Here is a 17,914-nt window from a genome sequence, read left to right as displayed (position 1 = left end):
GGTTCTGTAGTGAATTGAAGGCAGGCTTTTTTCTAGCACCTGCCTTGCTACCAGGAAAAGTGATTCTTTAGGCATGAGAAGATTACTAAAGGGCGATTAGAGCATCCATCTTACTCTTTGATGCACTGCTGTCTCTAAAGCAGTAAATGAGTAAGAGAGTGAAATTGTCTGCAGGGAAGTAGGTAAGCTTTGGAAGAAGAGACAGAGTAAGTAATTTCTAATTCTACTGAAATGTAAGTTCTTAGGAGGATTTGGTGATTTTCTGTGAGATGGCAATTAATTTTCAAGGTTTTTCAGTATCACTTTAAACTGGATTTTTGTGTACACCCTAGTGTCCTTCTTTCTCTCCCATAATTCAGGTAATATTTTCAGATTTTCCTTCCAACTGTACATCTGATTAAGGATCTAGATAGAAAGTAGCACATTTATTTAAATCTGTAGATGTTTTGGCATTGAATTCTGTGGGATCAGAATTGGGCTTCACCCAAACATTAAAAGACAATACTAGTTTTCCAATTTTTCTAATAATTGCTATAAACATAGTATTTTGTCCAGAGAAGAGAAGCCATTAAAAGACTGCCACACTCTCATCTGGTATAGTTTGGTGAAGTTTCATGGAAGCTACTTGGTTAACATCAGCCAGGTCTGGCCCACAGTTAACGTTGTTACTGTTTTGTATAAAAACCATCAATATTTGTCCTTGTTCATTACCAAAAAAACCTTCAGGATTGTGACTTGTAGCTCCAGTTTGCAGAACAGTTCTTCTGCTTTATTTTTATTTTACAATTGTACAGTCCAGTTACACTCTTCACCAGCTTTTCTCTTTATCATTCAGTTTATTAGTCTCCTGAAGACATCCAAAACAATGGTGAGGCTTACAATCAACTCAGCAGAGAAGGATAGCCTGACTGCAGCTCCAGTCCCTTCCAGCACTGCCCCAGCAGAGAGGAGGAATGTGCAGCTGCCAGCAACTGTAGCCTCTTCCAGCTCACCAGAACCAGAACCAGTCAGAAGTAAGATTCTCCTTGTGTGTCTATCTTAACTGGAGACCCAGCTTGTAAGATTCTCCTTGTGTGTCTGTCTTAACTGGAGACCCAGCTTGTAAACAAGGTTTCTCTTTTTGTGTGCATTCAGCTGTCTTCTGAGTTGCATTTTCTAGTACTTTTGGATTACAGATCTCCCCCTTTAGAGAGTCAAGATGCGACTGACGATGGTTATTGGTTAAGCAACACACTACTAAGAAGCTAATAATAACTTGAGTAATGCACACATCAAGTTAATTTATATCTACATCACTGCCAGTATTCCTGAATCATGTTTCTATTGCTTATTACTAGCAGTAGTATTGATAGGCAATTGTACTACTATAAAAGAAATCTTAAGATTAACACATGGGAGACCTGCTAGATATTAATTCTGTTGCCTTCCCTTCTGCATTTAGTTTTAGGGTAAAATCTACTGCTTTGTCCAAGTGTATCCCTTCTGTCTTCACCCTGCCACAGCAAGCTTTAGGGATAAAGACTGATGGAGATTTCAACAGTGCTCCCTCCAGCATCCTGGGCTTCACTTGGCTTCACTACCATTTGCAGGCATCCACAACCCAACTGTTGGAATATCTCCCTCCTCTTGGTTCTCTACCTGATTTTACAATTTATTTCCCTGCTTTCCTTTACCAAGTCCACCTTTTTGCTGCCCTGCATCTGGTTCTCTCTGCACAGACTCCTTCCAAATAAGCAACCCATCCCTAACTGCGTTCTCTGTATTGGTCTGATTTGTACTACATCTCTACCCACTGGTGTTTCCAGCAGTGCTATGTAGGCAATTTTTGGCCCAGTAATGATGCAGCTATCTAGATGAGGTCAGTCTTGGAAGACTCACTTCCAAGTCTTTAGTTCATGTATTTCATGTACACTTTATGCCTTCTGAATAGAATTACTATACTTAAGCCTTGACTACCCTACTTAGCTTGAACTAAGCATGAGCAGTTGCTCATCATACACACGAAGAACTTGCATAACAGAGCAGTTGAGTAACCTGTTCTATACTCACACAGAAGCTTTACACTTAAAAAGTCTTCACTGTCCTCCTGGTTCCCTTCAGAGGCCAAGACTCTTAGTTTTGAGGTTTACTGTTCCTGCAGCATCTATTGCTCACAGTAGACCTAAGTGTTTGTCAAACATAAATCCATAATCCATATTTCTGATTGCTGAAGTCCTTTGTTACTTTCAGTGGAATTTCTTTTAAACAGTGCCCTTCTAAAGTGCCTCTAAAGGATTTAAATGCCTCTTTTTAACTTTTGGAAAAAATGTAATTTTGATGTTTCCTTGAAGCACAGAGGACATCAGTGATAGAGATAATCTGAACATCCCAGACATTTTGACTGCTGATTCTTCCCTTTAGTTGCTGCACAATATCCCCTCCTAGTATTTTTAGCCTTTTTTTTTTTTCTGTGAGCTGACTAAAATGCTGAAGCAAAGATCTATTTGTGACATGCCAGAGATACAGAATTTACAGATAAATTGCTACATAAGGATGCCATATATATTTTCACTGTGAGAATATGTATTTACACCACGAAACTTAACTGCTTCCAAAACCTGTGTCAGTGGCCATTTAAAAGTTCTTTTTGAGGGCCACTCCGTAAAATTATATGTGTGTAACCTTTGACTTGACCATGGGTTGCTAGACTTGTGAAATACCACCATATTTGATTCATACTTAACAATCTCATGATACAGGTCTGAGTCTGAGATGGAATATTTAGTTAGATGGACCTTGACCCATTGCAGAAATGCAGGACTGACATCCTTGAATCCATGTATTTAATACAAACTATATACTTCATTTGTCTTTGACCTACCTTGCATAGTTGCTGGTATGGATGTTTAAATTCTAACCTAAATAGAATCTGTTATGTATAGTGGCTTTTTTGGCTATCCAGACTGTGATCCAGGTACTTGATGCTATAAAAATGGGATATGATTAAAACTACAAGATAGTATTTCTCTGAGGGAAGAGAAAGTTGGCAGCATCATTCTCTGTAGGTCAGCTGTTCAGCTGTTGCTGTAGGGCTGTCAATGAACTCTAAAAATGCTGCTCTAAAGTCACTTTTCTAATATCGTTCCCTCTTACTGTAACCAGGATGTTTAATTGTTGTTGTAGACACAAGCAGATCCTCAACTCCAGCCACATTAACCTCTGACCCAGCTACTTGTCCCATCATTCCTGGATGTGAAACAACTATTGATATCTCCAAAGGGCGGACTGGTCTTGGTCTGAGCATTGTTGGAGGAGCAGACACTTTGCTGGTTGGTTGGAAAAATATGTGTGTCACTCAAGTAAAATAACAATAATGAAATTAAAATGTCTGACAGAAGAGATTTTTTCTTCATTTGTTTCTGTAGAATTTATAAGAAGATACCACAGATATCAGTTCGGGGGAAAGAAAAAAAAAAAAGAAAAAAGCACTTTTAAACTTGAAAGTATAAATTAACTTGTTATTATTTTGGTAATTTGTTCATTATACATCTGACTGCTTTGTTAATCACTGATGAATTATAGTAGGAATTTTCAGTTGCTTTTTGTTCGAAGTAGGGGCATGTTCTTTCAGCATGCAATTTATTTTTGTTTTATTTATCCACAGGGAGCAATCATTATCCATGAAGTATATGAAGAAGGAGCAGCATCTAAGGATGGGAGACTGTGGGCTGGGGATCAGATATTAGAGGTGCGGTGGTTTCTTTGGTTGCTTTTATTGTCATTTGCTAGCTAGGCATCTTCTGTTTGTCTGCTAGAAGGTTCTGCACATTTTATCATTGTACGTTTTCACTGCAGGTGAATGGGATTGACCTCAGGAATGCCACACATGATGAAGCAATAAATGTCCTCCGGCAGACTCCCCAAAAAGTTCGTCTGACTGTGTACAGAGATGAGGCCCAGTACAAGGAGGAAGACATGTATGATGTACTCAGTATAGAGCTCCAAAAGAAGCCTGGCAAAGGCCTTGGGCTGAGTATTGTTGGGAAAAGGTATGAATGTTCCTGGACAGTCAGTGTCTGGGACTTGCTGGACATGCTTATGTTTCTGTTGGGATCTGGTTCTCTGATCCTGTGGGCTTGAAGGCTGTACATGTCATTTTTGTGCCTAAGCTAATTGGCCATTCCTAGAGGAATTAGCCCAACATTACTCTAACAGAAAAGTGAGACAATGTTTATTGTGTTCTCAATAGCAAGCCATAAAAATGGCCCTCAAACAATACTGTAATGCACTGTGTGTATTTGCAGAAATGATACGGGAGTGTTTGTGTCAGACATCGTCAAAGGAGGAATAGCAGATACAGATGGGAGATTAATGCAAGGAGACCAGATACTGACAGTAAATGGAGAAGATGTTCGAAATGCTAACCAGGAGGCTGTTGCAGCTTTGCTAAAGGTATTGGGAAAAGAGAAGGTCGATAAAAGTGAAGAACTGACATCCAGAGTTTTTGAAAGCTTTAGTTTTATTCAGACTGAGTTCAGACTGTTCTTGAGATGACCATGAGAATGAGCTGTGAGTCCAAATTTAAGGTTTCTAAAGTCTTGAGCATTCAGATTTTGATACTTTGCGTGATGAAAGTGGGAGTAGTGGTGGTGAAGAGTGCCATATGTTTATAGGGCAATAGAAGACCATTACCTAGAACAATCTAGAACTTAATACTGTATTTTCTCCAACAAACTGATAACTGGTTAACTACCTCACATTTTCAGAAACACATGCAGAAGTGACTGTAAATGATAGAGAGTTCATCAGAGTAGTTGTGCCAAAACCCGATTACTTTCATAGTTGATTAATATTAATTTTTCTGTGTATGTCTAGTGTCACTTTACATCCATTAAATATTATAATGCATTTTCCAGTGACCAAGGCATCTAGTATAAGAAACATAAAGATAACAGAAGTAAACACCTATCTGCAGCTCTTGGAACCAGAATTTCTGTTTTCAATAAATTATGTGCTTCTGATGTCCTCCCGCTATTTCCAAACCAGAATGAAGTCAGATATACAACATTTCCTGTGGTCTGGCAGGAAGTCCAGCTGGTCAGCCAGCTTGTCTGTTTTCCATCCAGGGTTTTGAGACATTCCTGCTGCGTGGTAAGGATTCCATCGAGTCAGCATTTTCCAATGGAAAACTTTTCCACTGGAAAAAATTTAACAGCCACTACTGATAGATGACTCTTGGATACATAGACACATGATTGTGCTTCTTTGCACTCACATTCAGAGGTGTATGTTTCCATATGTTGAAAACTTCTTCAAGCTTTTTTTGGTTTTGGGTGGGTAGGGTGGGGTGAGGACAGGAGTTAAAAAGGGGAGATAGGAGCACTTTTTCTGTATTTTCAGCGTGTGCCAGTAAATGAGAATTCCAGAATTGGGTTTGGGCTCTGACAGTGAACTCATGAATATAGTCTTCTGGGGTAATAGTACTTACTTGATACTTTATTTTATCTAAGAACAGTGCATTTCTTGTTCACATGCTGCAGTTTTACATCTCCTCTAAATTAAAATGCCATTTTATGTGGCAAGTTTCTTTCATTTTGGCAAACATTTTGGAAGATCTAATTGAAAGTTCCCACTTCTCATTTGAATATTCATGTTTTAAATACTTTATCCCACTCAGTAGTACTTGTAATTAATTGTCCTAGCCCTGAGAAATAAGGCTTTTAAAATACCTCTGATATATTATTGTTAACCATTCTATTTTGTTCACACAGTATCAGTGGAGTAAAGCATGATCACTCACATGTAGGCAGTCACGATTTTTAGTTCAGGTATCTGATATGTTTTCATTCACGAGACTAAGATCTAGGAACAAATTGTCTTGAACTGCCTGAAATGTATTTTGCTAGAAAATTATTTATCATGTTTGGAAAATCGCAGTGTATTTTAAGTAGCATGTGACCCCTAGAATGTCTCGTGAGGCTGAGAATTCTGCCTGTTTGTGCAGTGTTTCGTTTTAAGTATCCCCAAAACATGTGAAAAGCTGATCATTTTTTCCTCTCATTTGACTTACGCATTTATCAAATGGGAGATTTCAGGAGGATAGAGAAAGCTATAATAAAACTAAATGTGAACTGATTTATTCACAAGTTTATTTGGAAAGTATTACCTCCCACTTTCACACATTATAACTTTCAAATCTCATTTGTGAGTTTGCATTTTGTGTGAGGATGTGGTAATTTTAGGTACATAGATTACTTCCTCAATTTTCCATTTTGGCTAGGAGTTGGCTGTATGTTTAATACAGGTCAGTTCATACAAGTAGGAAAGAATGGTTTTTGCCTGAGTTTTGACCAAGTCTTTCCCAGGACATAGAGAAGTCAACATTATTAAAAAAAAATAAAAAGCAATTTAGTAATAAATCTCTTTTAGCATCACCCCTAGTGGAATAGGAACACCATATGAGGTATGGAAACCCTATTTGACTGGATATATCCTGTTACTGGTTTTGATATATTGGTCTATTTCTTACTGTGAATTTTCTGACAAACATGAATCTCTCTTAGAGCTAAAGCATGATAAATAAAGGCAAACTTATGTGATATTAAATTCTTACAGGATTTCATACTAACAACTTCCCAGTGGAAGAAAGAAGGAAAGCAAAACAGCAACAAAACTTTGAAATTTCTGTATTTGAATATGCTGCAGATAGGTGGTCTTTAACACTACCTGTATTAATTCGGAAGTCCAGTTTTCTAAATGTTGTTTGTGATAATAACTTACTTGTTTCCAAAATCAGCCTAATGCCTTCTGAGACATGCATTTATGCAGAGGTCTAAATAATAGTATAATTAAAAGCTTAAAGAGTATTGGGAGGGTTTTCCAGTGTGCAAACAGTCCGTATCACCCAGCTCCCTGTTGGCAGTCATGTGCAGAAGGGTCACTTAAACTACTGATAGATGTTTGGAAAACCTCCTGCCCAAAATTTCTTTAGTTATGTTGGTATGGATCCAAAGTAACAGATAATTTCAAGAGCAGGAGAGAGATAGCTACCAGTTTAAATACTGTGTTCTCAGTCATATCAGCATAATGGTTAATACTTTGAGGTGTTATACTATTTTTAGTGCTTATTTTGAAATTAGTCAATTTCACTATTCCTTGAAAAATGAAAATATATGTTTACATTACAATTGAGAAGCCAAAACTACTCCCTTTGAAGTGAAGGGTAGCAGAGTTTGTGGTCTTGTGTAATTTTCACATCTGTATTGTAATACTGGTTAATGCAAAAAGTACCCTGCTCGGTATTGAGTATCATGGTGTACTTAGTTTGTGTGAGACTGATCCTGCCATGAGCTCTGTCTGCTTAGTGTTCATCGTGGGGTTGTTAGCCTGTTATTTTCCCCTCTGTCCATAGTTTTTTTGTCTTCCAGCATCTAGTAAGTGACTTAAATATTGTCATAAGCTTGAATGTTGTAGACAGAAGAGATATATTATAAGTGACTGGTTCTCTAGTGTTCATTAGGTACGGTAAGACTAGAGGTCGGAAGAATAAAAGCTGGTCCATTCCACTCCGAGAGGAGAACATCCCAGAGCAGCCAGGTGAGTAACTGTAAAACTGTTCAGTTTGGAAGAAATAATGGTTAAATAATGAAAGCAAATAAAAATAATTGGTTTTATGATGGCAATGATTTTCCATATACCTGATCCAAGCTGAAGAATAGTTTTTATCTATTTTGCAGCTTTTTGGTAACTATTTTATATGTACACTTCAGCATATTGTATCTGTTTAAGACATGATCCAGCCAAAAATGTAATCCAGAAACGGCTTTGCTGTGCTGCATAGTCTGGTTTTTACAGCTCCAGCCTGGGAAGCAGAGAGAGCTCTGATTCTCATCGATACCAGAAGCAGTTGGAATGAACTTTAAACCTCTTTGTTAGTTTAGGAGTGCTTGGCATGCAGTGGAGTATTGTTTCAGTAAACTTAGTGAATTTCTCCACTCTTTGCATATTCTTACTGTAATCTTGGTCATCAGAAGCAGGAAACCTGCACCATTTCCATCAGGCTTTTCTCAAGTTTGTTTATTTTATTGCTGGTTGAATGGTGGAGTGTTACAAACTCGCATCAGTTTCTGCATTTGAATGCATCCATGTGGTAGTAGCTGATACCATTATTTGCTCCAGTAGGAGCTGTGTTTCTGAGAGCTCACAACTTACCTTAGAACTTCCTGTGGTTATAAACTGGATATGCAGATCATGAAGTACTGAAGAAAAATCATTTTAAGACAAATCATAATTAAACAGTTTCAAGTGAGCAGGTTAAGACTGGGTAAGACTGAAATGTTAGGCTCTCTTCAAAACAAGTAATGCCAAACAAGACAAAAACATTCAGGCACTGGGCAATCTTAATCAGAAGAAGTTAACAATGTTGATTGTTTTGAAGAGTCTAACAGTCAGTGAACTAGTCTCACTGGGAGCCATGTTGTTCCTTTACGTTGCCTTGCAGGTATAGTGAAAATCTTTCTGGCAATTGTGCAGGTGAAGCTGAGTAGAGAGCCTAATCTTAGTTTTAGCTCATGCAGTTGGTGAACATGAGAGTACACATGTGGATATATAAAGATCTGTCTTTTGTATTCTGTCCCTACCTTGATAATCGTGACTAACTTTTGCACCAGAAGATCTTTATGAGATGATAGAAGGTGCAAATATAAGGGCACAGTCCAGCCCTGAGAGGCAGCACTTCAAAGCATTGCATGGGGTTGTAGGCATGCAATCTCTGTTGGTCTAATGATGTTTCAAACAAGTAGCCCTCTAGAGTGACCAAGAAATATGTGGAGGTTCACTGTATCAGCTTTAACTGGGCACAGGAAAAGTAAAATACAGCAAAATCTACTGAATCTACAGAGGGTTACAGTTTTACTTTTATCAATTGGGTGTCTGAACCTGCTGTCTAATCCAGTCTAACACTGTATTTAGGTCAGTGAAGGAAGTGGCAGTCTGTCATCGTTCAGTTTCCCGGTTTCTGGGTCCAATGCGCCTGAGGCCTTTGAAAGTGGTCTAAAGAAGAATACCAGTAAGGTTTCTTTGGTGCTTTCAGTATTTTATACATGTGAACTGGTAGCTGAGATCTTTCACTTTCTCAAAAATGTTGTCATTATGTCCTGTAGGCGTGAAAGTGATTCCTTAGTCATTAAAACACTGCAGGGGTGGTGGTTGTACAATGCATCATATATATCTTTGAATAGCTTTTTATAAAAGAATGTAGCAGCTTGTTATACCAACAGTTTGGATAGTGAGAATCTTAAGTTGAGCCATAATTTTCTATTTAATCTAAATACATCTTCAGTCAACCTGTCTTATTCATAGAAATCCAGATACTGTATAGTTAAATTAGAATAGACGTAGAATAGCTGTCTTGTGCTTAAATCTAGAACAGTTACATCTAACCAAAGTATTGCTAGCAAATAATAGGTTTTTTCTATTCTATTTGAGCATGCTTAGCAGTCTTATTCCAAGAGTTATTTAAATGAAGAGAATTAATCACTTTTTCACCCATTCCAGAAGTATTTCAATACTGTTAATTTAATGACAGGCGCTTTCAAAATCTGCTTAAAACATATGTCTATAATAAACCAGCAGAAAGTTAGAATCATCAGACTGGTTTGGGTAACTTTAATGGAAAAATTTCCTAAAGATGCTAGTTTTAACTTTTCTTTTTTTAAATTCATTTGACAGTAGCTTCTGAAATACAGGGACTAAGAACAGTTGAAATAAAAAAGGTAAGTTACAGCATGAAGTGGTATATATCAGGAACATGTTTTGTAGATGTTGTCAGTAGGTTTACAGAAAGGAAGAAGCCTGTCTCAATTGTTTTGAGAGAGGAATTGATATGGCAATAGCTAATGAATTTGCTTGTCTTTTCAGGTCAAGATTGTATGATCTCCACTGCCTGAATTTTTATGTAATATCAGTGTGATTTATCTATCACATTTTGTGACCTGTTTTGAAAGCAAATGAGGAAGGATTAGTAAGAGACAATGGGGCCTAGTTTTACTGTTACCAGACTGAGTTAAATCCAGACTCTGTTTTAGTGAAGTGAGAGGAACTTTACCAAAGTTGTAAGCCCATTGTTTGGTATTTCACGTTTCTCTTCACACATATTTTTAATGGATAGCTTCTTACTGACAGCTGCAGGTTTTCAACTGTGAAATTCAGCTGACTTCCTTATTTACAGGAGCATGAGATCTGAATCACAGATTGCTTCTGTTGTCCAAAATATTTATATTATTTAACTTTGCCCAGCACTTAGTTTACTTGATTATGAGGATTGTATTTAGCCATTTTCTTTTTACAGTAGAATCTGCAAATACCAGTTTACAATAGCCATTTTTGCAGTTAGGTGGTAGGGTGTTGTACAGTAGTGAACAGCTATTTATTTTCTTCAACAATAGGACACTAGGGGGTGCATAAAGATTAATTCTGGTCTTCAGGAGATTCATAATAAGAGATTGATATAGACAATGTTAAGGTCAAGAAATCCTATCTGTCTAGTTTTCCACGCACAGTCTTTCTGTGCTGACTTTGAGGGTCTGATGCTGAATTCTGTAAATATTTTGTTTGGTTAAGATAAAACATGCAACTAAGTCAGCAAATTGTCACCTACCACTGATGGGAAGAAACATATATTGTGCTCTCTGTGCTTTCTCAAAATGATGCAAAGTGTATTAGTTTAAAAAATGGCTTGAGACACGGGAATTCTGATTTCCATAAGATAGGGGCTTTAGTAATTTTCTGAGATAAGCCCACAATTCTCTCTATGTGTTTTTCTTTCTGGAAAAATCTAATCTTTTTTCATGGCAATAACAGGGCCCTGCAGATTCACTAGGAGTCAGCATTGCTGGAGGTGTAGGAAGTCCTCTTGGAGATGTTCCTATATTTATTGCCATGATGCATTCAAATGGAGTTGCAGCTCAGACTCAGAAACTCAGAGTAAGTTGATTGTTAAGAAGATTGTAAAGATTGCATGGGTAATGCACAGTAATTACTCTAGGCATGCAATAAATTAATAGTTTAATGATACAGTCATAAGTGCTTCTGGCAGTGACAATAATTTTTGCTGTTTGGATTGACAAAACAGTAACTTGGATTGGTAGCGTGATAAAAGGTAATTGCTGAAAGATACTAACTTTGGGAAGGAAGTCCTAAAGCAATCTTGGATAATAGAGGTAGTAGTCAGCTTGTGAAAATTAAAAGTAGAGAGAATGGTTCAGAATGATGGATTCTTGTAAGTGAGCACTGCTGATGAGCACGGTGGTCATTCCTGCAACTGTATTTATGCAGTCCATTTTATCTCTCTTGTTTTCTATGCTTATGTCTTAGGATATAGATAGTACTTTTTAGGTTCTAAGTTAAAGTGGGTGGTCTTACCTGATACAGCATTTGTATGTGTACTATATCCAGTCTGTACCAGAGGTGGCTGAATTTGACTCACGCTTCTTGGAAAATGGACAATGGTATTTCAGGATCAATCCAAACATATAATTTCTGATGATAATTTACTACTTCAGTCTGTCTTCAGGTGACATGTAAAATACATCTTTTTTTTACATACTGTATATTTCTAGAGTATTAGGATCAATTCTGTAAAGCATCATTGCTTCTTTGCACTGAGTACACTAAACCAGTGTAATTAGTTAACTGTGATGTTGATACCTTTGTATTAGGTCATTATGTAGTTCAAAGATTATTTGCCTTCAAGAGAAAATGTACAGTGAACAGTTGCTAATTTCTTTCTTCCTGCCCTATATCACTGATAAAATCTGGCTAAATGCAAATACACAGATCTGCTATTGTTGAAAGAAAGTGACAAATCTATGTAACTAAACTTATTGTTAGATTTTCTACATTTTCTTCTGCAGGTTGGGGACAGGATTGTTAGCATTTGTGGAACGTCTACTGAGGGCATGACTCACTCCCAGGCTGTTAGCCTCTTAAAAAATGCTTCAGGCACTATTGAGTTGCAGGTAAAAAATCTTCGGTGACATTTGGAATATTTTGTGAAGACTATTTTGCCAGCTGCTACAATAAATTATTTTAGTGTCAGCATTCTCATTTTACTGCTTTACAAACTCTGTTCCTAGGTTGTAGCTGGAGGAGAAGTGAGTGTCATAACTGGTCAGCAGCAGGATCCACCTACGTCCAATTTTCAGTTTGCGGGACTAACTTCAACCAGCATTTTTCAGGATGATTTAGGGTCAGTAACTATAGAATATACAGCCTCTGTAGCCTGCTATTTTAGGTGGAACTCAACCTAAAAAACTTAGAAATTTTAGCAAATAACAGATGAATTGTTTGACTTAATCATGACTTACACATTTGGTATACATGGGACCTGTAGGCCATAGGTCCTCTTCTGCATTTTTCATGATGTGATTTGCTGTGCTGCTTTATTTTGCCCCTATGTAGAGTTATGATGTTATTTCAGGAGTTCTCTGTAAATACAGCCTCCTTTGTTTCACTGAGCCTTGGTAGCTGGCATTAATTGATACACTCAAAATACTTTTTCTCAGAGTTAAATGGTACCTGTGTTGCCATAATGTGCTTTCTAGCATTAGGCTATAAGGAGCATCTAACTTTTCTCATATACAAGGTATACTACAATGGTAGAGATATGTAAACAAGTTTTGCCTCAAACTCTCATAAATCTGAGGCATTTTTCTTCTAGGAACAGGGAAGGAGTGAATGTGATGCTTTAGCCATGCAGATCTACTTAGATAGAATTTCAAAATTTTTTATAGTCAAAGTATATGTGGGGAAAGGTACAGATGGTCTGTATAAACGCATATGTACAAATACAGTTACATATTGGAGGAGGAGAGAAGCATTTAAACCTTACAATGTAAACTACTGGGCTAATTTTAGATTTTTTTTGGAGGTGTAATGGTTTACAGGGTTTTTAAAGTAGATATTTCTTAGGGAGATTTGAAGTACTGATATTGTATCTCTACTGCACTAGTAAGCACTGTTAGTGGGACGTTGCAGCTGTATCTATGCCCTGACCTGGGTGGAAAAGGTGTCTGAAATAGCTACCGTTAAGTAATAATAAGAGCATTAGACAGTTATAATGCTTTACATGAACTAAAATAACCAGTTCATTGTAATAAAAACATTTGTAGTTGTAGTGGAAAGGGAAATATATTGCTTAGCTTGAAAGGAAAAATGCTTTTACAGAATCACAGAATCATCCAGGTTGGAAAAGACCTTGATGATCATCCAGTCCAACTATTAACCTAACACTGACAGTTCCCAACTACACCATATCCCTAAGCGCTATGTCAACCCGACTCTTAGACGCCTCCAGGGATGGGGACTCCACCACCTCCCTGGGCAGCCCATCCCAACGCCTAACAACCCCTTCTGGAAAGAAATACTTCCTAATATCCAGTCTAAACCTTCCCTGACGCAACTTGAGGCCATTGCTCTTACCCTATTTTGTCCTCGTTGACTATTCTGCATGTTAAATCAAGTTTAGACAACATCGCGATACTCTTTTACCTTTTCTTAGACCTCCTCAGTACAAGACCATTACTCTGGATAGAGGACCAGATGGCCTAGGCTTTAGTATTGTGGGTGGTTATGGCAGTCCCCATGGAGACTTACCCATTTATGTGAAGACAGTATTTGCAAAGGTAAGTGTAAATTTTTTTAGTCAATCCATTTATTAGTTAATTTGCAGCAGCTACAATCTTAAATCATGGCCTGAGTTTGAAGCCAAAGGATTGTTACAGTTTCTCACAGGTTTTCTTCCTTACTGCAGGTGCTGGTCAAAATGTGCTTGCAGCATTTGAAGGCTATAGTCTTAGATTCAGAATTTCCGTATGCGTGTGACTTGACATTTGACAGAGCCTTCTTTGACTCTCAAAATAGGAATTGTGCACATACTTAGAAAAACAGCTCCCTTGCTTTCTGTTTAAAGTGTATTTTCTTCAGGTAGTAGAAGTGACTGTTTTACTTATTTTGACTGAGAGTCTGAAAGGTAGATGAAGATAAAATAGCTGAACCTTTGGAGAAGTTCAGGACCTTTGGAGAAATTCAGATACTGACCTGGATTTGATAGTTTGGGCTGCCCCAGGAAACAGCCCTGAGTCAGAGAAAACTGGAATCAAGATTCCTAAACTTTTATGGTAAATGAAAGTACAGAGCTGGGTTTTGATTACTGCATTTCTTGTACCAGTTTCTGAAAACTTCTTCAGATCTTGAAAATTTTACTTCTATGATAGCAGAATTTAGATGTTACATTAGCTGGATGAACAGGGTTAAGGGAATATAAAAATCCTGTAGATCCAATTTCTAGATGTGGTGAAACTTAGACAGGCCAGGCCATACTGCAGCACTAGCAGGCCATACTACAAATGACTGTATTTGAATCATTGAAAATCAAAAAAAAAGATTTAAAGAGTTTTGTGCACTGAACCCATCTTATTCAGACCATAAGGACAGTGTGACAGGGAGAAAAATAAATGCATGAGTCTGCAGTTACATGTTGTATCGTTTCAGGGTGCAGCAGCAGAAGATGGACGCCTGAAGAGAGGGGATCAAATCATTGCTGTGAATGGGCAGAGTTTAGAAGGGGTGACCCATGAGGAAGCAGTTGCTATTCTGAAAAGGACAAAAGGAACAGTCACTTTGACTGTTTTGTCCTGAGCTGGCTGCCCAAAGGGTTAGGGTCAATAAGACTATAGTATTTACATTCCACGTAGCAAAGAGAATGGAAATGTTTATATAGCCTTCTTGTTCTTCCAGCTTCACAGGACTGTTACAATACTGAAGAAAAATAACATTTAACCATATTTTTGTATACAATAGAATATTTCTCTTACTGACAAAGCACTGGGATGGAGTTATGTCAACTATGGAAAGACATGGATACTTTTCCTATTAATATTATAATGAATGCTTGTAAGCCACCAAAAAAAAAAAAAAAAAAAAAAAAAAGAATGTTTGCATTAACAGTCACACAACAAAACTGGAATGTTTTGCTAAGAGGCTTTGGATATTTGAAATAAGTTGGAAAAATTATAAAGTCACCAAGTCAACAAGGGGGTGTCATGGGCAGCAGTAGTCAGAACAGAGAAATAAAGTTATTGAAGAAAGAAAGTATTAACAAAATGTGGAATTTTAGGAAAAGGAGGAAGTGTATGTAACCTGGAGTCAGATGATTAATGGACTTAGATGATTATTTGTGTTACTTCACAACACCCAGGTAAAAGGATCTGGGTGGGTGACTTGGGTGGGTTTTTCACTTGTCTGTGTTTAAATTTCATAAGTCATGGTGTATCCAAAAGAAAGAAAACTGATTTAGTTTGCTAGTGGAAACTACTCCTGGTGAATGAGAATGCCCTGCAACTGCAGTATTGGAAGAATTAGACTTTTATAATAGTAGTATTTGCTAGCCTATGTGGATGTGACAGCAGCCTTCCCAATATGAAACGTGTAAGTGAAGGTTCTCCTCTTCCAGTGTGCAAGATTAACTACAGGCTCGTGCAGATGTTTCTGCAAGCTGCTCAAAACAGAGCTGCTTCAGGGCAGGTTTGCTTGGCTGAAGACAGATACTTGTGCGTATTGGTTAAGCCACGGGGAAAAAGTTGATGTTACAGTGTTGCTGTGATTATCAGTAGCAGCAAAGGTAGGGTTCTCCTTGGACTTAGGAGTCCTAAAACCAGGACTTGAAGCTGGGTAAAAGCCTGAAAATCCCTCCCAGTGGAGGTGGGTAAGACAGCAGTGAAGGTCTTCCTGCATCACCATTAAGCAGAAGAGGAGATTTGAGGGCCACAAATACTGGTTTAGGGTGTTTAAGTTTAGAGGCACAAATATAAGATAGTTTCTAGTAAGTATGATGCAACCATGGAGCTGTCTGTTCTTTGGACAGCAGTGTGGTCAATAAGTTTATCAATATCTTCAGTTTCCTAAGTTGGGATCCTCACTAAAACTTTATCCAAAAAACACAGTCACTTGAAACCCTTAGCTCATTGTAGCTTGCCTTTGCCTCTGCTCCTTCAAAGTGGCTCTTAAGAATCTGGCAGATAAAGCACACTTTGCCCATGATTTACCTTCCTGCAGAAAAATTTTGAAGTGTCTTTTGAGGGTAAAAAATGCCTAGCTAATTAGCATTCTATTTAGCAGCAAGACCGTTTGTGTTAATTAGCCAAAAAATCATAGCAAGAAGGCCACCATGTCAGTTGTAATTTAAGAGAAATCTGAACTGAAAATACAGGCAATATTCGGGCCATTTATTAGGGGAAGATGCAAAAGACTAGCATTTATTTTAGTGGGACTCACAAGCAGTATGAGGAATGTCTGTGAAAGAGTATTAACAAACTGATAACTGTCTAAGTGAAACAACTAAAAAAACCCACCCTCTGTCTCTTTAATTATTCGAGAAGTTACACTGTGGTAGACTAAGATGAAATAAAACAGATGGTACCATTACTGGATGCTGTTGTTATTGAATTGTTCTTCTACTTATTCCTTGGTTAGAGTGAGAAATGCCTATATTAGAGTATGTAAAGTCACTTTAAATAGTATCTATATTTGTAACAGAAGGTAGTGTACAGCTATTTTGTTACTGCTGTTGTGTCTAAATGGAGGGTTTAAGTGAATAAATTCCAAACTGTCATGATGAAGAAATAAAGTTGCAGGTGTGTTTCTGATTGCTTTACAGTGGCATGCTTGCATTGTTCATTCTATTGTGAAAGATTAATTCAAAACAATTTAAACTAATAATTTTAAAAAGGCATTGTTTTTTATGTGAACCTTAAAACATCTACTCAAAATTGCTTTGTTTGAATTCTAGTATTTTATCTTCTCTTGCAAAGTTACCAAATCCATGAGACCAGATAGCGAAACTATCTAGGAATTAATATGAAGCTGCTGTGCTTTTTTGAAACAGACAGCATTAATCATTGTTCAGTCTGTTTAAAAAGCATTCGTTCGGGTGTAGGGCTTGCCATGAGGGATCAAAACAGTGAGTCTTGGAGCCTGGGACTTTGCTTTTAGCTGTGACCTACTCTGCTGCTTCAGAACACAGGATCTCCCTCAAGCCCCCCGCTGAGAAAGCTGTTGCATGATCACTGCTTAGTGGCTGCCACACACTAGACCATGAGGTATAATAAACTTTGCAGGCTTAGTATGTTTGATTTTCTATATCATGTGGTATGAAAGTTGCGTTGAATAGCAAATTTAGTCCCGTAAAGTGCAAGGTACCGTGGCCTCAGTTCTACCAGGTCTTCTGGTTTTTGTTAGGTTTCTTCCATGTGACTGTGTTAACTATGGGACTTCACAGGGTTAGAGCTGAAGGGCCTGGTATCTTAAAGGCTCCAGCCCATTGTCAGATACCCAGTCCTTTATTTAACTCTTACCTGCTTACCTCTCACCTATTCAATACTAGTAACCTTAGAGTGGTATTGATGAAAGAGACTGTCACTTTTTGTAAGTGTGGGTCTGGACAGAGGACAGCTGACTCATGGGAATGTACATATTTAATTTCTTGCCAGTGAGCAGGTGTCATTGGCATGGCTGCTTTCCTATTCATTCTTCTGTTGGATTATATTTCTGGGTTAGCTTTATGGAAGCAATGGTATTGGTAATTCTCATTTGGGAGAGTTGATGCAGTTTAGTAGCCATTGAGGATCCCTTCCCTTCACCCTATCCAGCCCCTTTTTTAAAGAAAAAAGAAGCTGTATATTCCGTAGACCTAGACATGGACTTGCCTAAAAAACTCCCAAACCTAAAAGAAGAAAAAGGTTGTCGTCTTTGTTCTTAAGCGGCAAAAAGATGTTTTGTTTTACTGACAGAGACTTGCAAGTATTGTGGAGAAACATAATACTTCTAATAGTGTTTTGCAAAGAAAGCCTTATCTCAAAGTGAGAGCAACACCGGAAAG

At 37.7% G+C, this 17,914-nt stretch overlaps 1 protein-coding gene across 20 annotated transcripts in view; it reads left to right on the top strand.

Moving 5' to 3' along the window:
- MPDZ (multiple PDZ domain crumbs cell polarity complex component) overlaps positions 1-16,688 on the top strand; it is a 97,963-nt gene extending 81,275 nt beyond the window's left edge. For 18 of the 20 annotated variants that reach the window (XM_074855124.1, XM_074855123.1, XM_074855137.1 and 15 more), the window contains 13 exons: positions 836-1,013; positions 3,163-3,308; positions 3,644-3,727; positions 3,835-4,028; positions 4,284-4,431; positions 7,489-7,575; positions 8,950-9,046; positions 9,709-9,752; positions 10,840-10,962; positions 11,892-11,996; positions 12,114-12,226; positions 13,538-13,661; positions 14,530-16,688. In XM_074855124.1, the coding sequence (XP_074711225.1) occupies positions 836-1,013; positions 3,163-3,308; positions 3,644-3,727; positions 3,835-4,028; positions 4,284-4,431; positions 7,489-7,575; positions 8,950-9,046; positions 9,709-9,752; positions 10,840-10,962; positions 11,892-11,996; positions 12,114-12,226; positions 13,538-13,661; positions 14,530-14,676 (1,590 nt within the window). In that variant the 3' untranslated portion in view covers positions 14,677-16,688. The remainder of the gene's footprint in view (positions 1-835; positions 1,014-3,162; positions 3,309-3,643; positions 3,728-3,834; positions 4,029-4,283; positions 4,432-7,488; positions 7,576-8,949; positions 9,047-9,708; positions 9,753-10,839; positions 10,963-11,891; positions 11,997-12,113; positions 12,227-13,537; positions 13,662-14,529) is intronic. The other 2 variants (XM_074855133.1, XM_074855130.1) reach the window with 2 other exon arrangements.
- The last annotated feature ends 1,226 nt before the right edge of the window (positions 16,689-17,914 follow it).

The sequence above is a fragment of the Strix uralensis genome, chromosome Z (genome assembly GCF_047716275.1).
Source record: "Strix uralensis isolate ZFMK-TIS-50842 chromosome Z, bStrUra1, whole genome shotgun sequence".
Classification (NCBI taxonomy): domain Eukaryota; kingdom Metazoa; phylum Chordata; class Aves; order Strigiformes; family Strigidae; genus Strix; species Strix uralensis.
The sequence above is the reverse complement of the archived record's forward strand: the minus strand, read 5'-3'. Positions and strand labels throughout refer to the sequence as shown.